This window comes from Panthera uncia (assembly GCF_023721935.1).
Source record: "Panthera uncia isolate 11264 chromosome C1 unlocalized genomic scaffold, Puncia_PCG_1.0 HiC_scaffold_3, whole genome shotgun sequence".
In the NCBI taxonomy this organism is placed as follows: Eukaryota; Metazoa; Chordata; class Mammalia; order Carnivora; family Felidae; genus Panthera; species Panthera uncia.
In genome coordinates, this window is record NW_026057584.1 from 80,496,436 (window position 1) to 80,520,575 (window position 24,140).

The 24,140-nt window shown below is 43.8% G+C and overlaps 1 protein-coding gene and 1 pseudogene across 1 annotated transcript in view; one reads left to right on the top strand and one right to left on the bottom strand.

The window, feature by feature from the left end:
- KIF5C (kinesin family member 5C) overlaps positions 1–24,140 on the bottom strand; it is a 166,294-nt gene that overhangs the window by 104,482 nt on the left and 37,672 nt on the right. Inside the window, exon 2 of the mRNA XM_049616144.1 lies at positions 7,417–7,507. Coding sequence (XP_049472101.1) covers positions 7,417–7,507 — 91 coding nt within the window. The remainder of the gene's footprint in view (positions 1–7,416; positions 7,508–24,140) is intronic.
- LOC125911892 (60S ribosomal protein L36-like) lies at positions 12,747–13,064 on the top strand (annotated as a pseudogene).

The following is a 24,140-nucleotide window of genomic DNA, read 5'->3' on the forward strand; positions in this document are numbered from 1 at the left end:
TTACATTTTCCAAATGGCCCATCTCATTTTTCACACAAACGATGTCTTTCAGCTCCATTTGCATTTTAAGTAGAATTGTGAGATAAAAGCATAAATGAAGGCCTCCACTCTTCCACAAATAAAAAGAAATATACTCACATTCCTACACTACATATTAATGCAAAAGAAGGCAGACACCCTTTCTCCCAGTAACATCAACATTTAGACAGATTATCGAGCAGTACACTCTCTTTTAGTTGAGAGATACTTGAGTTTTCTTCTCTAAGTTGATCTCCTGAGATCAGTCAGAGGAAGAAAAACATTATCAGGGTCCTGAGTCTCTGGAATGAAGTGTAGAATAGAATTTCTTTGCTAAAGATCTGATTTGGGTCAGTTTAAACACTGGCCCAGGCAAGCTCCTTAGGAAGGTTTCTCAGGAAGGCTGCACAGAGCCCCTTCAGAACCAAGTGAGTCCAGAGCCTGGGAGGACAGGCCCCCCCACTCTGTAATCCTGGCCACATGGTGACAATCCAATCAGCCCAGAAACCACCGGGGCCCTGACTCAAAGTTCATGCCTCTGTTATTTCAGTGACTGCTAGCAGGCCGGCCCAGGCCCATCAGCATCAGGAATTTCTTTTAATTACACAATGAGCATACTGTGCAAACCTCCACACAGGGCAGGCCAGCCTCCATTTCGCACAGGGACGAGGGGAGGCGTGCAGACAGAGGCTGCTTTGCACTGCAGATTATCTGTGGGAATTCTTTCAAAGCAGCAGAGGTGATTAAAATATATTTCCCTCAACCCTCCTTCATCCACATCAACATCACCAGAAGGGAAATAGTACATAATTAATATCATTGACCCAACATCTCTACGTAAGAGGAGGAAGTCTCATTCCTGAAAGGACAGTGGGGCAACAAGAGGAACCCCCTAATGAGGTGTCCTTTTTCAGGGCTATGTACAAAATCATCACTCCAGGCCATCAGCTCCATTTATTTCAGGCCCTAGGTAGGTTGGTTATTTTGTGTTTTGGGCCTCTCTGAATTCTATAATGTCAGTTAATGTTTGTTGTTTGGTTAGCTTTTCTGAAAAATTTTTCAATAGACATTTTATTGATCTGAGGTTACTGGAGGGTGAACTGAGATCAGAACAGAAAGTGGGATTTTCCTTTAGGAAGCTAAAAAAAAAAAAGAGAGAGAGAGAGAGAAAGTAAGCAGATTTTTTTTTTTTTTTTAATTCTAGCAGCCCTTAAGAGTTTGTATCAAGCTATATTGAGAGAGAGAGAGAGAGAGAGAGAGAGAGAGAGAGAGAGAGAATGTTCACACATATCAAACTTCTAACTTCTGGTAATGGTTTCCTTGGTAACAGGAGAAGCAGAAACTTAAAGACTACAATGTACGGGCTAGAGGTTCAAGCTTCAGTTTTCACAAAAATGTCAACTTGCTCAGAGAAAAGATTCAGGGTGGAAAGCCTTTATAGGACCATGAATGTGATGTGCTTTGAGGGGCACAAGAGGTTACCACCCTGCAGCTGAACTTTTAACATTCTGTATTCATGGCATAAACAACTCCAGGCCACTGGAATGCCAGCCATAATCACAACACTAAAGTTTCTATTTATTAGAAATTAAATATCTGCCGCTGAACTGCAAGGGCTTCCTTACCTGAAGCCCCCGTGCGGGAAGCACTCTGGGACCTTCCAGCCCAGGCTGTAGGGCAGGGGTGAGGAGGCCAAAGCCAAGTGTCCAGCTCCCTCTGCTCCTCCTAATAGGCCTGCTGGTCACCCTACAGGTGCATACGCTCGCAGGAGGAGGCTCTGGGCAACATCCACACAGTAAAGAAAGCTCAGTTCAGCCTGAGCCCCACTGACAGAAGAAAGCCCAGCACATGCTTCTGCCTCTGCCAGGAAGCAGTGGGGCCGGGGCACCTGAATTCAGCTCCTCTGGCCGGGGCCCACCCCTCCAACTCCAACCTCCCCAACCAGAAGGTACAATCCTATTAGCTCCTGGTTGGCTGCTGCTCCCCAAAGTCCTGCGGGGTAAAGCCTGGGACATGTAGACGAAAACAAGCACTCATAGAGAGCACCACTTCCTCCGGAGCAGGGAGCTGAGGAGCAACTGAGACCCCACTGGGAGAGTCCTTGACCGTTGGTTGCTGCTTTTAAACATGGAGTGCAATTACTGTTATTATTATTTTAACTAAAAGGGAGCACATAAAACCCCATCAAAACAAACTCTGCTTGGGGCGCCTGGGTGGCGCAGTCGGTTAAGCGTCCGGCTTCAGCCAGGTCACGATCTCGCGGTCCGTGAGTTCGAGCCCCGCGTCAGGCTCTGGGCTGATGGCTCGGAGCCTGGAGCCTGCTTCCGATTCTGTGTCTCCCTCTCTCTCTGCCCCTCCCCCGTTCATGCTCTGTCTCTCTCTGTCCCAAAAATAAATTAAAAAAAAAAAAAAAAAAAAAAAAACTCTGCTTGACCTTTAAAGTACTATATACGATCATGTTAAAATTAATTCATTGTTGGAGAACTATCTCTAGTGTTCAAGGATGAACAGACCTGATGTCCTCTATCAACGCAATTGTGAATTAAATTTTAAAATTTTTAAAGAAACTTTAAAAGAAAAGGAAAAGCTCTTCGAATGCAGTGTTCCCTATTTTCTTTCAAACTCCAAGTCTAGGGGGTCAGTTTGTTGACTTAGGCAGGAGGGGAGAGGAGAGGAGAGGCAGAAGGGGAAGGAGAGGAGAGGCAGGAGGGGAAGTGACAGTGCATCTGGGTGCACCCGCCAAGGAAAGCAGAATGGGAGAGCAGGTCTGTGCTCAGCGCCACGCTGAGCCACGCAACCACCCCCACCCGACCCGAGCAGAAACAGCCCACAAAAAGGCACTTTCATCACGTTGAATGACAGTTCCTGGGCCCGAGGAAAGCATTTGTTTCAGAGCCTCTCTCGTAACAGAATGACTATTTCTGTGCACCAGCCGCGGAGCCAGGAATCAGTTCAGCCAGACAGAACCTTGCTTTGTGACAGGCTCTGGCGTGATGTGATCTCAGCTCACACCACAAAGCCAGCGGCACCCACAAGCACACAACACATCCATCCGGCAGCGAAGCAAATCCAAAGAGAGATTCCACTGCAGGTGGGAAGAGCCTTCTCACCTCCAGAGAGGAGGGAGGAGAGGAGTGGGATCCTTGAAAATACTTCTTGCCTCTTTTGCCGTAGACTTCAGAAGCCAGTTTTCTGCCCCAAGTTTTTGCTAGTTCTGAGTCCAGACCTTGCTAGAACAGAAGAGTCTGTTCCACTACTGGGTAAGAATTTGGGGAAGATGTAATCATATAAGTTCCTGAGAAGGCTGTCATGGCCTCCTACCAACTCCCCATGTGAAATGGTGGCCTGTCAGTGGCACCAGGGTCTCTGGCAATATTGGCTGACAGGTAGGTCATCACTGCCTCAGAATCCTAAGGCTGCTGCTGACCAGTCAAGCTACTCAGGTAGGCCGCACGCCCAGAGCACATAGAGGCAGCCTTCTAAACAGTACTGGCAAACCAGAAGGCTGGGCCCAGCTGGTCTGAAGGGAAGGGCACCGTTACATCTTCAGAATGGAAATGCATCTCACTGTTGGAAGACAGGCAGGGCCAACCCGAGGCTCTGGAACCACAATCTCTATTCCTTCCCCCTCTCCCTCCTCCCCTCCCCCCCCTTCTCCCATACCCATTTCTAATCCTGTCCTTCTGCAGTGCTTGGTTAATAGTCCATATGGCCTGATAGACAAGTAACAACTCACAAATTGCTATTAAATGCTCATTATGAGCTCACCAGAAAAGTAGGGACAGGATAGTGTAGAAAAATCCAAGGAAGTCAGACAAGCTCAGCCTTAAGTTCCAGCCCCACCACCCCCTAACTGACCTGGCCAAGTTATTTGACCTCAACCTCCTCTTTAGTACAACAGGAATAATAATGCTCACACCTCATAAAATTGTTGAGGTTTAAAATACAATAACATATGCAAAGTACATACAGCGTGCCTGACAGATAAGAGTAGCCAAAAAAATCTATTTCTTCTTAAGAGCCATACATAATAATAATATAGATCTTATAATATCCTGAGCTTAAAACTTTTCAATGAGTCCACATTGCCTGAAGGATAAAGCCCATCCATTTCTACCAAACTCTAATCCAGCCCAGGTACCCTGCAATACTAAATTGCCCAAACACGCCATATTATTTCTCTTTATGCTTTTCCTATTCCTTCTGCTTATACACCTCTGCTATATTCTACAGTCTTCAGGACACAACCTTTCCAAGAAGCCTTCCTTAACTCTCCAATCCTTATCCCCACTCACCAAAGTCAGTCTCAAGTGACTTTCTTCTGTGCTCCCACAGCATTTTGCACACAGCCATCTTAAAGCACGTACTACCCATGGGTATGATGACTATGGATGCACCTGTCTCTTTACCTATACTTAAAGCTTCTCACAGACAGTCTTATATATCTTGGTGACTCTAGTCCCTAGCAGTGGTTATACCACATGGTAAATACTTGATATCCTTGCATGAAGGGACGAGTAAAAGAAATAATTAAATGAATGAAGCTAAAGAAACTAGGTCTAGCAAACAAGAAACCACCTTCTCTAGCCCTGGACAGTCTACATTTAGTGAATTTGAAAGGCAATTGCCCAGGATGACTTCTGTAGACTGGGACATAGTTACCCGTACTTTGATAATAGCATCCAGTAACCATGGTTTTTAATTCCTAGGGTCCACAGAAACCTTCCTATTCACCATGTTGGTAATCACAAATCCTATAAGCTCTTCTGGAAGAAACAGAGGAGAATCCTACATACTGTTTCAGACAACATTTTGATTAACAGACACCAGACAAAGATGGGGGTGTGGGAGATACCAGAATTCTACAATCAAATGTTTGAAATATGTTTTTAAAAAACTAGTGAAGTTGAAGGGAATCAAAAACCCAAGAGAGAATAAAGCCATCCAGTTAAAAGGAGTCTTCCTGATCTCAAAAACATTAAGGGTTCAGAGACACTTGAAAGGAAAGCTCATGGGTCTACTACATTATCATGAATCATGGGGACTGTGGTGACCTTCAGAAGTTACCTGATTGAATTCCTGGCCTCTAGAAAAAGAGGTCCCTACAATACCACCTTCCTTTCCTGATTTCAATAGGCTTTGTCAAGGCAAAAAAGACCTCAGTTGTACCTAGTAACCATTCCATGGAGTTTTTTCTCATATATCTTTGTTTTACCTTGATGATGAGGAAACAACATGGCCACTTCCCCTCACACTAGTTTCACTGGATATTTTAAAAAGTTAAATCAGGTCTTCATCATATAACTTCCTTTCAAGGGAGAATAAGGCACTCTTAGCTGTTACAAAATGAGTATGCTCACATCATATTTATAGTGCCTGAAGAATATCTGTTTATCATATCATGTCAGAGCCTAATTTTACCTAAATGGTTTTCTTTGTGGCTCACCATATACTGGGCCTCAAGTTATCCAATTAGGTCACGTCTTCATGAGAATTTTCTAAGAATTGCCTACTTCTGACATTTCATACCATAAAAAAACCCAAACACTGAAAGAGACTCAACTTCTCTAGTAATGAAGAATGAAAGATGATGATTATTATTTGTTAATCACAGGACTTTTTTAAAGATGGCATGCATCCATCTCTAATCAGAACATCAACTCAGAGATGCGTTTAAATTGACCTCATGCTTAGCACAGCATATGGTAAATACTAGTTGGTTCTGATAATGAAAGGGGAGAGAAAAGGAAGTTATGGCTCACATGTGATTAATTTTACTTCCACAAAAATAAGTAAGAGTCTGATAATGGAGAGGAAGGAGGACAGAGTAGGAGCAAACTAGAGCTACACACTCCAGAGAGAGAGAGAAAACAGTGTTAGACAGGAAGAGATGAAAAACAATAGAAGCAGAGAGAAAACAAAAATTACCATCAGATACAGCCCTACAGTAGTAATTCAAGAAGAGCCTAAATTCAGGCACGTTTTTTTTTTCTCTTCTGTTTTCTATAATGATCTTACTGTGAAGACCTTCAAAATTAATTGATGTCTGCAACAAGAATGTGAATAACCATACACCTCAGCGAGGAACAGTACATACTGACTGACTCTCCCACGCAGGTGCCCAGGGTCAGAACCAATCTAACAGATGTACCCAGGGCTGGCTTGCATGAATTTCAGACAGGTTACTCAGCTCAGCTTCCAAAAACAAGCACATCTTGCATGACAAGGTGCTTTTTGAATTTTGATTTTGCTTTTTACTCTTTAAATCTAGAGCTACCTATAAAGGTGGCAACATCAGCACATTTGGAAGCACAGCTGCCATAGCATGCAGACTAGAAGGTAAAGATTTAAAGATGAGGGGCGCCTGGGTGGCGCAGTCGGTTAAGCGTCCGACTTCAGCCAGGTCACGATCTCCCGGTCCGTGAGTTCGAGCCCCGCGTCGGGCTCTGGGCTGATGGCTCGGAGCCTGGAGCCTGTTTCCGATTCTGTGTCTCCCTCTCTCTCTGTCCCTCCCCCGTTCATGCTCTGTCTCTCTCTGTCCCAAAAATAAAATAAACGTTGAAAAAAAAAAATTAAAAAAAAAAAAAAAAAGATTTAAAGATGAAAAGCAAAGAAGCAGGAGATGCCCCTCAGCTCTGTCCAGATGGCGAACTCTCCCAAGGCAAGCTCCAGCCCGCCTGATGTGAAAGGGCAAGGTAGAGCAACGTGTAAATTGGTTCGTCTCCCTGCTGTTAAATCCTTCAGGGCCAAGGCCAGTCCCAGAGAAAAGGGCTGATCTCTAAGACAAATTTAGGCTTCAGGCTATCTATTTGGAGGAACAAATGTTGGTATCTGGGTGGAAAAGTTGAAAGTGGGTTAGACCAAAGTATATTTAAGGAATGCTGAGTAGCAAAAACAGCTCAACAACCAACAAGGTAATGTGATTTTGTGATGCTGTAGAGAACTCCTTGATGCCCAAGAATTTTCCACGTTTAAGGCTTCTCCCTGAAGACACAGATGCACAAAATAATTCAGCCAAAAATATACAAATGGAGCATCAGAAATATCTATTTTTGTCTCCTTCAAAGCAGAAAGGAGGCCTTATACCTACAGCAGTACTTTAAAACCTTTACAGAAATAGTGTGACCATAGCTTTTAAGCTTCTAAGTAGCAGAATAACTCTGCCAAAAAGGTGGCAAAAGAAATAAAGACATTTCCTTGGCAAGGAGATTTGGAGAGGTTAAAGAACTTGCCTGACATCATAGCAAATCAGGACCAGAGCTCGGGCTATAATTCAGTGTTTCCAATTAGTAGGCCTCTGCTTATAGTCAAGGCACATTGATTCCTAGGCTGCAAATATCACTTAATGTTTTCAATTACTCTGAAAGGCCCAGGAGGAAATAAAGAAATAGCACTTACCTTTGACAATTTGCTTTGCACACGCATTGTAAACCTGCTCTTGGGTCGTGCTGGGAGGCAGCACTCTGTCGAAGACATATGGTTTCCCTTGCTAAAAAAGAAAGACGAAAGGAAAGGGCACACATTAGAAGTTTAGGAATAAAAAGCACTAATAGCAGTTAGACCACAGGCACTAAATCACAAACCCTATCCTTGAAGGCAGTTCCGTACGAGACTATGGAATTATTACAGAGTGAACCACACATACAATGTGTGTATGTGTAATGCATGTTGAGAATTCGAGAAAGAAAAAAGGTGGTTTTTTTTTTTTTTTAACTTGAAACACTTTTTCTGATGAAAAGCAGGTTGATGCTTCATTCATTCATCTGAACAAATATTTACCTATTGAGAGCTTCTTCTGAACCAGGACTAGACTAGAGTCTACCCAACTCAGAAAACAGTCCTGCCTGTAAAGCGCTCAATCAAGGGTGGCAGATAGCTGATAAACAAGAAAGCAAACACCCGGGAAACCACAAAATGCCTAGGTACAAAATAATGAGACAGAGGGGACAAGAGAGAGAGCAAAGCAGATCTTCCTGAAGAAATGCCAGTTACGTGGATCTTTAAAGGATCAGAAAGACTGAGGCATGTGAAGAGCCATGGAACAACATACCAGACAGAGCACAGGGTGGAGCAGGCAGGAAGGGGCCTGGAGTGTTCGAGGCACTGAAGCGTGGTACAAAAGGAGAGGAGAACGGAAATCGGGAGCCAGTCCATGCAGGGCACTGTTTGCCAAGGTAATGGGCTTGGCTTGTATTCAATGGGAAGATGACATGATCAGATTTAAGAAGCTGCTCTTAATAGCAAGTTATTATTGCTTTGCATCCCAAAGAATTCTAGTGTTTTCTTCATATGTATAAGTGATGCCTTAACTGGGTAGAGCCTTTCTAGTCACAGGGCACCCTTCTGTACAGTACATCGAATGATTTCCCCAGGTGCAGGTTTTTGGGGTCTGGTCTGAGACGACGCGGCACACTACTCAAGGAGGTAACTGTCAGAAGGAAAGGAAAGAAGTTCTGCCCTGAGACTGAACGAGCCCTGACCCCGGACCACTCAACGTTCACCAGGGAGTCACTGGACACTCATGTGCCAGTGACTGAGGAGTGGGGAAGCTAGTGGCTGGGAAGACACAGCCTCCTCCCGGGAGCCACCATCACCGCCCAGGCAAGGGGTGGCCCTCCCCCTGCCCTTTCCCACAGCATGATCTACCCATGTAGATCTTTATGTCCCACATGGTGGAAGGGAGGGCAGGAGAAGGGAAGGAGGGAGGGGAGCTCAGAGTCTCCTTCACTCCCACCCTGTACCTCCTACGTGTGGCTTGGACACCAGGAACCTTACCCCAGGACAGTCCAGTGCCTCAAAAAGATAACTGCTCATGAGGGACTCAAGGACAAGGCTTGTTACATCCTGTAACCTTCACACAAAAGTCTACAGCTGCCAGCTGGCTTAGCATTGTACTTTTTTACGAACATGGGTAGTACTACACATAGGTAAGGTCTTAGGCTTCAGGCGTTATGCTTGAGCTTTTAGTCTTTGAAACTGGAATTGAGTCAACCAGGTAAATGAGCTACTTCCTGTTTGGTCTTAGAAGAAATGGAGAATTTTGAGGTGCCATGAAATATTGTAGAGGTTTTTTGTTTTTTTTTTAAGTTTATTTATTTTTGAGAGAGCACAAGCAGGAGAGGGTCAGAGAGAGAGGAACAGAAGATCTGAAGCGGGCTCTGCACTGACAGCAGTGGAGCCTGACGTGGGGCTTCCACTCATGAACTGCGAAATCATAACCCAAGCCAACGCTGGATGCCCAACCAACTGTGCCAACTGTGCCCAAAATATTGTTTTATACAAGCAACAGAGCCAGTCATTTTGTTAAAATTATGGAAAGGGGTTATTTTCTGATGTTTTGTTCCTGGCCAAGTCTCATTCCTTTAGTGAACCAAATATTTGGTTTGGATAACCAAGAGAATATTCCTCCTTGGTGAACAATTGCCAACTATCAGTCCACTACATTCTTCTTAGCTTTATCTATTCATAAAATTAACTAAATGTCAGTAAGGTAAAAGGTTAGAACAAACACTCATAGAGTTTGCCTAAGTATTTGTCACCAACTAAAACTTCTTAAAAGAAACTGTAGCTTTGCTTATATTTCAAACAAATCCACTATTACTCCAAACTTGATGAGAATCACCAATATAAACCATCTTGTTTCCAGAACGATCAGCTTTGGGTTTTGGAGAAAATGCACTTACTGCAGCTGGAAAAATGACCTATTTTTATATAAATGGTACAAAAAAATAGGACTCCCCAACTTTGCCCTTCAATTTAAAATGTTTGTTGGAGTGCATTATACATTCACTTTAAGAGAGGTAGAAAGCAAGAAATTGCCACTCCTCATTTAAATAATATCATTTATCAGATGACAGATAAGACAACAATTTTCCATAAGCTGAAGTTAACTCCCAAACAGAAACTGCCTTCAAGAAAAGATAAAATTTAGAAAATGATTTGTTTTGAGACTTCTCGTAAGGACTAGAATGTAAAGAAGTTAAAAACAGAAGTATTTTTGTCTTTTCATACACTGAGTTGGCTATGCAGGCTTTTATTTTAAGTGAACCTTAGAGTCTTGAAATTAAAATATAGAATTAAAATTTAGTTACTGATTATTTCCAAAGAACGGATTTGTGACATAGCCATGCGAGCTGTATATACAACTGCCATTAAACAACAACAACAAACAAATTACGCTTTGCTGCATTGGCAATGGTATGAAAATCTCACAACCCCTGATGGAGACTTCAGCAAAGCCCCATCTCCCACAGCCCCTAGGAGACAAGAGTCTCCTTGTTTCTGATCCCACTGTTGCTGAGGGTTTCTGTGGACAAATGTTGGGCCCACCCTGCTCTAGCTGTCACTAAATGTTTTAGTTCAGCTACAGAGTACATTTTTCAATTAACATTTTAATAGGAGTGTTAAGTGCTAGCACTTGAAACTGAATGATGAGGGCACCAACTACTCCTGGAGACGCTTTCCTTGCCGGGCACCTATTCAGCAGGAGGTTCTCCCATCTCTCTGGCTACTCTCTGCCAGTGTCCCTTGTTTGTGTCTCTTCCAGACTTCTAAATGATGGTGTATCCTGGACTCAGCTCTCAGCAACCTCTCTGTCTACATTCTTGACTTTCACATGATCTAAATGAACACTTCAGCTTTCAAATCTCATGTAAGCTCCAAATTCATATATTCAGTCACCCGCTAGACATTGAAACCACTTAGATTCCACTAGCCACTTCAAACTTAACTGACCGAAAATGAAATCGAGCCTTCCATATCTGAGGAAAAGACCAAATTCATCAGGTACGTCCCATAGATTCCATATCCCAAATATATCCCAAAGTCTATCTATCATCTTATCATCTATGCCACACAACCTTAGCCCAAACCACCATGGTTTCTCATCTGGACAACAGCTATAGTGGCCTCACTGGTCTCCCTGACTCCATTCTTGCTCCTAACAATCCAATTTCCATTTAGCTGAGTGAGATTTCTAGAACTATAAATCAGATGATATCAAATCCTCCCTTAAAAATGCTCCTATTAGACTAGACCTTCTTCACACTGCATTCTCCTGCATCTCACAATAGTGTAGCCCACTGGACTTCTTTATTCCTCAGCTTAGTCCTCAGCATATTCCATGGCTCAGAGCCTTTGCTCTTCACTTCCTTTCCCTTCGAACTTTCTCACTGCAGACCTTCATTGGGCTCACCAGAGATCTTCATTTGACAGTCGCTTTATCACCCTTCAGATATCAACTGCAATTTCTCCTCCTTTGAGGGCTACCATGCTCCTACGTACAGCAGCCCCACCCCACCCTGGCATCACTTTCTATCACATTACCTTATTTGGTTTGCTCCATGGCAATTAGTATGTAACCTATTCTCAACCAATCAAAGGGATCATTACAATTAAAGCATTTAAGTGGCTAAGACAGAAGCCATATAAATCCCAAGAGTTCACCACATGTAGGCAAACCTGCTGCAATTTATGAAAGGAGTCTGGGTGGGACACACACGCACTCCATATACATTACAACTGAAAATGAAATAATCCAGCTTTGCCATGAAAGCCTCCACGTAGAGCAGCTAATTGCATAGGAGCAATCTAACTAAATAACTTACAGGCATCACATGCGAAAAATAACAGCAGATGGTTCTTATATTTTCATAGTTAAAATTAAAAAACAACAACAACAATCAAACCACTTCCTATCAAGTTGTTGAGAGCAAAGTGTCTGTGAACCATATGGCCTGCCTATTAAATTCATTTGACCCGTTACCCAACAACCATTCCCCAGCCTTGAAAGGAATATTACTCTGGGAGACGGAGGAAAGCAAAAGACCCACTTAAACATTTAGAAGATGGGCACCAGGAGGGATGTTAAGGAAACTGAAATTAATTACCCAAGAAGAGATCATTCGAGAAGTAATCTCATAACAATCTCTAAGACTAGCCAAGAGTTTGTGACCAAAGGTGCCCAATAATTTGAAGGATTTTTCTCTATCTTCACTAAGAAAAAAAGAAATAGGAAAAAAAACTTTAAATTTCCACAGCAAGATTTAAACTCACTCTGTGGCATTATCTTCAGACACTGAGGAATATTAGGAAGAGGAACGGATTCCTGAGAACAATCACTACAGTCTCTCTCCCGTGTGTTCACATGACTTCTTTCCTGAAAGTACAGGAGATGGCAAGTTCTTTCAGCCACATTCTCACTACTGTCCACCTGCACCATCACCAACCACCATGATCCAAACCCTTTTCTGTTTTATCTCATTTAATTCTCATACTAACTCCATGAGGTAGGTATTACTATTCCCATGCCACAAACTGGAAAACTAAGGCCCAGTCACTTTATCAGCTCCGCTACTTTGGGGAAATACCTTTAAGTCCTTGATTGCAACACCATGCTGCTTTCCTAAGTAGCTTATGACTTACTGGAAAAGCAGGAGACACACAAACAGCAGATGCTTAGGACTAATATGAAAGATGGCAGCAAAGTGATTCATACAGTAACAAGTCAGAGTCTCCTTCTATAGCCTACGGTAGTCAAGAAAGTGTTAACCATGAAGGTGGGACTGACATGAAACCACAGAGGAAAGAATGGCAGCTTAAGATCAGGGAAGAAGGGCAAGACTGGCAAGAAAAATGGTGGCCATGCACATGGCAAGCCTTCCCGGCAACAAAAGGAATTAAGAACAGGCAAAGGCCTTCCACCACGGGAGCCACTAAGGAGGAGCAGCATGGCTCTGAGCTACCCTATGGCTGTGGGCTTCAACCAGGGCCACAAAGCGACTGAGAATGCGAACAAGCCAAGGCACAGTGAACCGCCGCAGGTGCCTCACCAAGCACACCAAATTCATGCGGCACATGATCCGAGAGGTGTGTGGCTTTGCCCCATATGAGAAGCATGCCATGGAACTGCTCAAGGTCTCCAAGGACAAGTGCGTGCTCAAGTTCATCAAGAAAAGGGTGTGGATACACATCCAGGCCAAGAGGAAGAGAGAAGAGCTAAGCAATGTTCTGCAGCCACGAGGAAAGTGGCAGCCAAAAAGGACTAACCCTCTTTGCCCCACTTTCCCCCCACGTTCCCCCCAGCCCCCTATGTAATAAGCCTTTTTTGGAACTTGGGGCATTTGACCCCCTCCTGCCAACATCCTTCCAGGGCACAGTGGCGAGGGTCATGGTGGTACACACAGAGACAGAACAACTGAACAGTACTGGAAATGGTTTTTTAATCATAATTAAATAGTCCATATATGCTGGGGGTGGGGGGGGGGGACAGGCAAAGGCCAACCAGAACCTAGGAAAAGGCAGGTGTGAGACTTGTTATGAAAAGTCGAAGTTATTGAGAAAAATCCCAGAATTTTTCAGAGCCTAAAGGTCCTTCAAGGTCAGCCCAACTCAACGTTGTGTTTTACAAATAAACAAGTTCTAGGTCAGGACAGACTAGACAACTTGCAGTAGGTCACCCAGCCAATTAGGTTAGGTAGCAGATCTGTGCCCAGAACCCAGACCTCCTGGCTTCCTACCTAGTGCTCTAAAAGTTCTGGCTTTAGAATCAACTGCTCTCTCTGAAAATCAAGCAAACAACAAGCATCAGCCTCTGGTGCTTTGTTTTTCCTGCTTTCTTCCCAACCAATTCTAAATTATTTCCAAATACACAGTTGATGATGGTTCCTTGAGCAAAGAGTCACTGCTGTAAGAACTGGAGCAATACAGCAGGGGAACCAGAATCATGGCCTCTCAGAGTTAATATGTCCTTGCAGTCAACCCATCAGCCTCCTCTCAATGAGCAGCTTTGGTCTGTCTCCACAAGCCTTCATGGGCAACGATGAACTGCTTGAAACCCAACTGGCTCTGATTGTCGGAATGTTGTATCCTTATATTGACTTAAATCTGCACCCTGAAGCATTAGACCTGACACCATCCTCCAGAATAAGACAGACCAAGGCTGGAGAGACCTGCCTACATCGACATCCCAGCTTTGTTTCATTTTGGGAGCTGTGTTCATTGTCTTACTCTCTTTTCTCTCATCTCAGAGGAAAGGAGAAAGATCGATGTGCTTCCTTCCTAAAAGTTGTGTGGATTTGTCCAGACTTGAAGGACTCCAAAGGTATTCAAGGTTAAGACATCACTAAAACATTATATTAGTTTGCACAAGAAGGAATTGAATAAAATAAACTCATGGACTATGAAGGGCTTTGGCAACAACCTGAAAGAATGTTTCCAAAACATTACCTAAATAGCAAGAAGTCCTGGGGTTAATGTTGATACTCATTTTTTATCAACACAAACATCCTGCCAAAACAAGTTTTGTTTTGTATTTTTTATTGAAATATAATTCACATACCATAAAATTCGCCCCTCTAATAAAAGGGCACATTCTCGGAATATTCACAAGATTGGACAATCATCACCACTATCTAATTGCAGAACATTCCTTTCATCACCCCAAAAGGAAACTCTGTACTCCCCATCCTACTGATCTACTTTGTGTCTTTACAGCTTTGCCTGTTTTAGATATTTCATACAAATAGAAGCATAAATATGTAGCTTTTTGTGATTAACATTTTCTTTCACTTAGTATGTTTTTAAGGTTCGGCTATATTGTAGCATAAATCGTTACTTTATTCCCTTTCATGACCGAATAATATTCTATTGCGTGGATTTACCACATTTTATGTATCCATTCATCAGTAGGATGGACGTTTGGGTTGTTTCTACCTTGGGGCTGTTACGAATACTGCTATGAACATCCATATACAACTTTTTATGTGGACATATGTTTTCATTTCTCCTTTCATTTCACATACCCAGGAGTGGAATTTCTAGGTCAGACAGTAACTTTATGTGAGTTCACTTTTGGGGGGACTAACAAATTGTTTTCCATAGCAGCTGCACCATTTTACATTCCCACCAGCAGTGGATGAGGGTTCCACTTGCTCCACATCCTTGCCATCACTTGTTATTGTCTTGTCTTCTTTGTTACAACATCCTAGCGAGTATGCAGTAGTATTTCTTTGTGATGTTGATTTTTATCTCAGGAGTTTTTTAATTGATGCTTAACATATCGTAAAATGTATTTCAACATATATTATGGATACAGAGATGTTTCCAGGCATTGTAATACACTGTTGTGTACTTAACATTTACAAAGTGGTCCTGAGTGGGGAATCATCTCATAGGGAAACAAAAATTATACATATCCATGTGCTTTAAGAAAAAGAACAGTTTACTAGGAAGAGAGGACATTTAAAGGTATTTATGATAGGGTTTCTGTGCTCCTCACTCCAGTAGTTAATACTGAGTGTTGTCCAGGGAAGGCAGCCTACCAATACATGGGGTAAATGAATTCACATAAACATGGCTTAACCCTCTGTCTCTGAAGCTCAGTTTCCTCATCACTAAAACGGAGCTAATAAGATCCAGAATTCAGGATTGTGAAAATTAGATATGTTCGGGAGAATAAAGGACCTACCGTATGCCCGATGTTCTAGAAGGTGCTCAAGTCATGGTCAGTGCTATTCTGTAATAAAAAGTTTCGACCAATGTGTACCAGGCATTTGCATTACACCAAACTTAGCGAGCAGTGACCCTTTAAAGGAAAGGATGCTGATAAGCAACAATCACTCACAATGTACCAGCTCAGAGACTTGCCATCCTGATGACCCTACAACACCCTAATGCCAAATCACACCTCACGCAACTCCAGGCCCCAGGTCTGCCACCCATAAGCTCAGCTCCATGAGACCTTTAATTTCTGAGGGTCCTAGCAAAACTAACTCTGTCCCAAGGCTATCCTCTGTACTCTAAAAATAAATGAAATTTTGATGTTCAGGTATAAAGCCTATTTAGGAAAGGTGAGGAGCTATGTCTTGTGCAGGCACTCATAGACTCATCAGCTCTGCTATTACAGCTTTGGAGCCCTCCAGAAACTTCTGTGATAACGCCAACTGTAAACATGAAGCAGATGCTCCCAGGGTCCTGACCATATCCTCCCCACCTTTACCATTTCCATGCGGGCTGGCCTGACCTTCAGCCTCTGCTTCTCTGGCTGCCTCAGCCCTCTCTGTCACCTGATGCACACCAGAAGGACCATCCCAGCACCAACCCAGCAGGCCTCACCCAATGACTGATAGGAGGTGGGGTAAATACTTTAGCTCCCCTGCCCAGAGGTGGAAGTGGAGGGGGAAACTTGGAGACACGTATTCCAAACTGGCTCTCAGAGCTCCCCGTTGCAATGAAACCCCCTTGCCCACGGTGCTAACTTGCATGACACACCCTATATTGGTTTCTTACAGTTCCCTGTCTCGTTTCTCCATTCTTCTTCAGTGTTTCTTGGATTCACCTCCCAAAGAAACCTGCAATTGAATCCCTGTCTTAGTGCCTGCTTTAGGAAAGCCCAAAGTAAGATAAAATCCTAGACATTTTGCTCTTTCATTCACTAGGTCCTAAGAGATTCTGAATGTGTTGCATCGCTGCCAACCACAGAGCCATCACATTTGGTCGATATCCAGACAAGGGGGTGAATGGAAATTGAAATCTTTGTTAAAATTCTACAAGCTGTGGGCTTAGGACCCTGTTCTGAGGGGGGGCGGGGGAGGGGGGAAGAGTGCCTTTTTCTTCACAAAAGAGTGCTGGTCACTTGCCAGGCTTTGGGCCCATGGAGCCACCTCTGCCCAGAGGATTACCAATTTCTAATTTACACAAAGGAGCACTACACCCTCACGAAGGCCATGGCCTAGTAGAGTGCTTTATACACGACGGTACAGGGGCGCCTGGTGGCTCAGTCGGTTGAGCGTCCGACTTCGGCTCAGGTCATGATCTCACAGTCTGTGAGTTCGAGCCCCACGTTGGGCTCTGTGCTGATGGCTCAGAGCCTGGAGCCTGCTTTGGATTCTGTGTATCCCCCTCTCTGCCCCTCCCCTCCCCATGCTCTGTCTCTCTCTCTCTCTCTCTCTCTGTGAAAAATAAACAAACATTAAAAAAAAAAATTTATACATGACGGTACAGGGTAGGTGCTCACTAAAAGTCTGCTGCTGCTGCTGCTGCTGCTGCTGACCAATGCCTGCCAGATGAGCAAAAAGGAGGTCAGGTGCCAGGACACCATGAAATAGTGCTGGGGGTGGGAGGGTGGAGGGAATCCATACTCACTGTATTTCTCCAGTGTGTCAGAAACTTTCCTTGTTACTGACCATTCTCATCCCCCACCTCCAAGATTTCAGCAGTCGTGGAGTTGCCTGTCTCTTCCTGTATCCCTTTACTCCTCTTTACCCCACCACCTATCTTCCCATTTATCTGGAACTGGGCTACAAATTCCCAAAGCAGAAAAAAGTTCCACTGTGCACCTTGGGGCAAACCACCCCATACCTGGCAGTGACTATCTGCTTTTCCCAACACTGTGATATCCTGTCCAGGGTCCACGAATCTGCCAATGTACAGACGTGGTCTCACAATGAAGACCTCCATGTTCTCCTCCCCACTCTGTCGCCTGCCCCCATCTACACTGGGAGAACTCTATGACTGGAGATATAAATACTAAGCCAGTGTCAGCCCCAGACATTCCCATCCCCCTCCCCACACTGGCTCTGTGCCCCAAGGAAGGCAGCTGGTGCCAGTTCCGGCCAAAGCCAAGGCTGCTCCCAGGAGAGGCTGTAATGAAACCGACAGAGCAATGATTGGCTTCTACTGAGTTGCCAAGGTGATGCCAACCACGTCTCAAGAATGAACAAAGGCAACACACAAGAATGAATCTTGTAAGCCTTCTTCCTGCAGGAAACCAGGCTACAATCCTTTCTTTTCTGCCAAAAGTCCCACTGCATGGACACACAAGCACTGTCAGGATCACAGACAGCTATGGAAAAAACACTCTGGGAAAGGGAACTGCCCAAGTGATAATGAAGAAATTCAGAATTATTGCCCGGCTAACAGGCAAAATGAAGACAGAAGTATTACTTCTGTTAAAGAAATTAATGGAATCTGTGTTGCAAAGCTAAGATTCTTATTTATATGTGATTTTCATTTCGTCTCAAAATATAACGACCTTCCCCCCACCCCCAGTCTTCTCCATTTAATTGCTCTGTACCCTAATCTGCCAAGATGCAGGAATTACTAGATTGAGTCAGGGGAACTGGTTCTGGATCAGGACTTTGCCCCTTACATACTTTGTGATCTTAAACAATTTGCCCATTTTTCTGGGCCTCCTCCTCTCTAAGTAAAGTTAAAGATTGGATCTTTCCAACTCTAATGTGAAATAATAATGGGCAGCACAAACATCCTGGGATTTTCCCCATAAGATCAGCTTCTGTCTTGACCACATATAGCACAAGAGGGGGTAAACTTTAAACTGGCATGAGTTCAATGTTTTATATACTTACAAGAAATGAGTAAAAATTGCTATAGTTTTTTCAGATCTGGTTTTCTGCCAAATGAAGTCTGGAAAAAAAAAATATCAAACTTTCCTCACTGGAGGAAAGAGGGTATAAAGCTGCTCCACTGAAGGTAGAATGTAGGATTTCTTTTGCCAAATGGAAGATAGCAAAGAAAACCCTGAGCGCTCTCTCTGGGGAGAATCGCCCTGGTGGCAGCTTCCTGGCAGAGCCCTGTGCAATCCAGTCAAATTGCCACGCTGCAAACCTCTCCCAGTTGTACCAAGACTCATGGTGGCACCTCCAACATGGAAGCCACATGGTGGCACATGCAAAGTTTCTTCCCTTTAGCTAAAATGTGAAATAGAAAAACTTTTGCCCAGGCTTGCGCTTGGCTGGGTATGGTACATACAGAGGCTTCTGATAAACACGCACTGAAAATATTTATTGCAAATAGAACTGATATTCTATTAATTGTTTTCACTCTCCAGAAACAGCTTATATAATTATAATTTCCAATGTATTGGAGAGCAATGTTGCTCTTATGGTATGTTCAGATCCCTAATCTCCATTTGTATCTCATGATTTTAGAGAGTGGGTGGGAATATTAGCTTTCCTTTCTGGGAATAGAGAATAACTTCTCATGAGCATGTAGAAGGCAACAATTTGAGCTGAGAGTAGGATTCAGAATTTCTGGTTCCCAGCCAAGCCTTCTACCCATAACACCATATTGCATCTCATCATTGATCCTCCAAGAACATATTTTATCTCTCAACCATAGATTTTCTAAGAATTCTGTGCAATTGGGTTTAGAACATGATGCAGTATAACTCAGCCAGCAATAGTCATTAAGTTCAGGGTAGCTATGTCACAATTAGTGTCCAAGGTGCCACCTCCATTGGCTGAGCACACATCGGCACCAAAAAAAAGGGGGGGTTTCTGATACCAACTCTGAATAGGTCTTCACCAGCCAGCTCAGTCTAGTATGCATGGGCTGGAACTCAGCACACATAGGCTCATGCATCCCAGTCCAATGAGACTCTCTCCTCATCCAGGAGAACCAAATGTTGGTCCATAGAGGCAGAGATGACCACCCAACTGACAGGTGAAGTACTTAGGGCACCAAAAAAACATATGTTTTTTAAGATCTGTTGTTCTTGAGTTCAGCCACAATTGAGTTATCAGAAACTCTAAAAGAAGCTTTTAATTGTAGCTGACACAGAAGCTTTGTATCTTTTAAAAGATGTTCAAGTTTTACTTGGAGGACAGGGCAGCATATTTTTCAGTGACTAGAAGGGCCACGTGGCCACAAACAAGGTAAAATTGGAAGAGCAAAATCTCCCCACACTTCTTCCTGCCCTGCCCCTCCTTCCTGACTTGAGGTTCCACCACGTGAACGTTTAGTGGATTAGACAGCAAAAGAGACTATGGCTCCAGAAGGCTAACTCATCAGAAATAGCTCTTGTCTGCTGCCAGGAGCAGCACGTAGCTTATCAGATTCATTAGTTAACAGAACCCAGGTAAACCAATTGTTCATTCCTGAGCGTGTGTGTGTGTGTTTTGGGGGGAGAAATTCCCCGGGCCAACCAGGGAAAATCAGCATGACGGGGACACAGCAGCAAAGCCAAATGTCACCTCCTTCACAGCCAGGCTAGGATGGACCAGCAAAAAACTGTTTAAAACGATTACTTCAAGCAGCTTTGGCTCAACTATCCAGGGTAATAATTGTTTAATAGGCACCCACACTCATTATCTAAAGAGCGGATTACTGGTACCTTCTCCCTTGAGAAGGGAACCCCGTGTTCATCCATGCTCACCCTATGTTTCCTTTCAATATCTCCCTCTTCATGACCCTGTTTCAGGAAAAGGAAGGAGGCTGTGTTCTCTTCTTCTATTAATTTTTTCTTCTTTCTCCTTCCTCAAACTATTGCCTCTCTCTGCCTTCTGGAAGTCGGTCTTGCCTCTCCACCCTCCATCCAATTTTTGCCCTCATTCAGCTGCTTTCTTTTTTTTTTTTTTTAATTTTTTTTTCAACCTTTTTTATTTATTTTTGGGACAGAGAGAGACAGAGCATGAACGGGGGAGGGGCAGAGAGAGAGGGAGACACAGAATCGGAAACAGGCTCCAGGCTCCGAGCCATCAGCCCAGAGCCTGACGCGGGGCTCGAACTCACGGACCGCGAGATCGTGACCTGGCTGAAGTCGGACGCTTAACCGACTGCGCCACCCAGGCGCCCCCATTCAGCTGCTTTCTTAAAGGGCTCCAAAGGCTCTTAATCATCAAATCTCTAAGACCTTTGAGACCCCACAATGTCCTCAACATGTAAAAACCATCTAAAGCGACACACCTGCCCCTCCTGTTGAAACTGATCTGCTGTCTTCCCAAGCTTCATGCTCTGCTCAGCCTCCTCCCTCTTTTGATGCCTCCTTCTCTGCCTGACACCAGTTCTGCTTGCTACCAACTCCAAATAAAGAACCAACCAGCTCTCTTACTGAGCCTCGTCTCTGCTTTGAACCTTCCTCTTCTGTGCTCACCCCCATGGGAGAGCTCAAACACTACTATAGATCAGCCATAAGCTGTGTGCAGAAGACTCAAAAGTCTATCTCTAACCCTGAGCCCCAAAACCCTGTTACCAACTGTTTGATTAAAACCTCCAACTGGATGTCCCCAAATACCCTAAACAACATATGTTGAAGAAGGAGCTCACTGCCTTCTCACTCCTCCTCCTCCTCTTTGCCTTGACCCACTTATGTCTATCACTCTCCCCAGTCATGTAGGCTGAAAAGCTCAAGCCATTTTGCCCACAGCTCTCCCTCACCACCATCACCCAGTAACTGCCAGAGTGGTGGTTCATTTATTTGGTCTATCTCTTGCTTGGTATCTCAACTACCATTTTTACTTTTTACCCAGACTTGTGTGAGAGCTTTGTAAGAGGTCTGCTTATCTCCTCTACCTCTATTCTATATCCTTTGCCAAATCCATCTGGCTTTGACCCAATTCCTAAAAGATGGTGATCAATTGCTAGGATGCCCTACTGTACATGCACCCTCTAGTTAGGTGCCATCCATAAGGCAGAACCTACCATTCCACCCAGGTGAATCCTTCCCTACCTGACACTCAAGCAATGCGCTTGCAGCAACTTCCATGCACCCACCTCACTGCTCTAACGTCTCCTTTTAACTGAAATGGCACATTGTTACCTTCACCTTGTTATCTGTCAAAACACTACCTGATCTTTAAGACTCATACCAAGTGTTATCTCTTCCAAGATAAAGGTTTTTCTTGAGCCTCTCAAATAGATGTCATTTCTCTCTCTTTCTCTTGTTCTCCGAACTTCTATGGCACTTTGATACCCTTTCAGGAGGACTCTGACACAAAGTACTTCATATTACAGTCATCTGGGAGCAGCATGTTACAGAAAGAAAACAGGATCCAGGATCAGAGATTGGGGCAAGAGAGTGACTCTCCTGCCAGACCCTACACTTTTGAGGGGTCATCACAACTACTCTCTAATGTAACTACCACTCTTCGCATTTTATTACTGGCAAAGTCAGGTTCAGAGAGGTCCCTGATTTGCAAAGGGTCAGGAAGCCCATATTACATTTGCTTCATGGGGTAGAAGAGGGAATCAACTAATAAAAAGCATACAAGGGGCGCCTGGCCGGCTCAGTCAATAGAGCATGTGACTCTTGATCTCAGGGTCATGAGTGTGAGCTGCATGTTGGGCATAGAGATTACTCAAAAAATAAAGTAAAGTCAGGGGCACCTGGGTGGCTCAGCTGGTTAAGCGTCTGACCTCAGCTCAGGTCATGATCTTGCTATCTGTGAGTTCGATCCCTGTGTCAGGCTCTGTGTTCACAGCTCAGAGCCCGGAGCCTGCTTCGGATTCTGTGTCTCCCTCTCTCTCTGCCCCTCCACCACTCACTCTCTGTCTGTCTCTCAAAAATAAATAAAACCAATAATTAAAAAAAAATTTTAATAAAAAAATAAAATAAAGTCTATAAAATGGTATTTTTTAAATTTTTTTAATGCTATTCTTTTCTAAAGAGTCAGGCAAAACTCACTCTACAAATCATAAAGCATTGTACATGGATTTGCTATTAACATTACAACTTATCTTACCCTTTTAGTTATTTAATTTTTAGTTATTTAGTCATTTATTTTTAGTTATTCAGTTATTTATTTATTTAGGACATGTTTTCTACCTAACCCATCTTTGGATTCTCTGCAGCATTTATGATAATTATTGAAAGCGCTTATTTAATTATTTAATCAATTTAGTTGTTTAATTAAATTGGACTTCTGATGCCATGACTTAATAGTATTTTAAAAATTTCCACTGTAAAATAAAAGTTCCTGTTTATTGAAGAGTGCCAGACACAGACTACCACTAATCTCCATAGCAATGCTGCTTGCATTATTATCCCCATTTTATACGTGGAGAAGTAAGAAAACAGGATAGCAAGTAACAGTCACCAGCTCATAATCAGCAGAGGCAGGAGGATCTGATCTCAAATCTCACGATTTCCTGCCATCACACTCCTGACCACAAGGGTCCAATGCATCCAGATGCTGTCGCAATTGAGCAATGTTTCTGTATCAAAGGTGATTCCTGTCATTGTCTTTCCTGTATGTGTGAGCATGAGAGTTCCCTCTCAGATCCAATTAAATTTTACCACAACCTCCTAAACACTGGCATAATCAGCCCTCTCCTCCACACAGTGGAACAGATTTCATACATTCTTTTTAAAGTTTTTAATTTTAATTCCAGTACAGTTAACATATAGTGTGCTATTAGTTTCAGGTGTATAATACAGTGATTCAACACTCACTCGGTGCCCAATCTGATAAATGTACTCTTTATATTCTTACAGATTTAGAGTTTCCCTTCTCACTGCTTTATTCAACAAATATCGCTAGAACCCCTCATGCGCCAGGCATTGTTGTGGACACCGGGAACACAGCAGTGATGAGACATGGCTTCTGTTTTGATGGAGCTTTCATTCTAACAGAGTGGGAGGAGACAGGTAATAAGCAACCAAATGAAATCATAACAAAGGTCATTTCTGCTAGTGTTGTGATGTGATGGACATGAAGAGGGTCAGGGAGGACGGTTCTGAGCATGTAATAGCGGAGCGCAGGCTTGGAGCTCCGCCAGCCACAGGAAGAGCCAGGGGCAGAGTGTGCCAAGAGAGGTGACCTAAAAAGGGCCACTTTGAGTTAGGAAGCACTGGGTGTGTTGCAAAGTGGGCAGGTGGGCAGGTGTATCTGGAGAGAGCAAGGAGCAAGGCGGTATGAGGTGAGGAGGGAAGAGCCAGGCTGATGCTCTGTCGTGCATCCTTGTAATATACTTTAAAGCAAAGGAATGGCCTGATCTGGCTTCTGTTTTTAAAATATTACCCTGGCTGCTCTGGGTGGACTTGGGTGTTTGGAGAAGGAAGGGAAGAAGACAAACGGAAAGACAACTTTGGAGGTCATTGAGAAGTCCAGAAAGACAGGGGGCAGCCTGGACTAAGGAACAGGCAATGAGGACAGAAAGAGGAGGGTGGATCCGAGTAGAGTCGGGCGGTAGGTCCAGGTCACAGGATGACAAGGCAGCGCACGAAGGACCCCTGCAAGTCTCCTGATCTCCGTGCCAGAGTCACAGACCGCACACTGCTTACTCAGGTCAACCCAACAAGGCCAGCCAAGCCAGAAAGGCCTACTTATCCTTATTCTCAAGACACTTGTCGGAGACTGCCTCTCCTCTTAGGACCTCCACGGTAA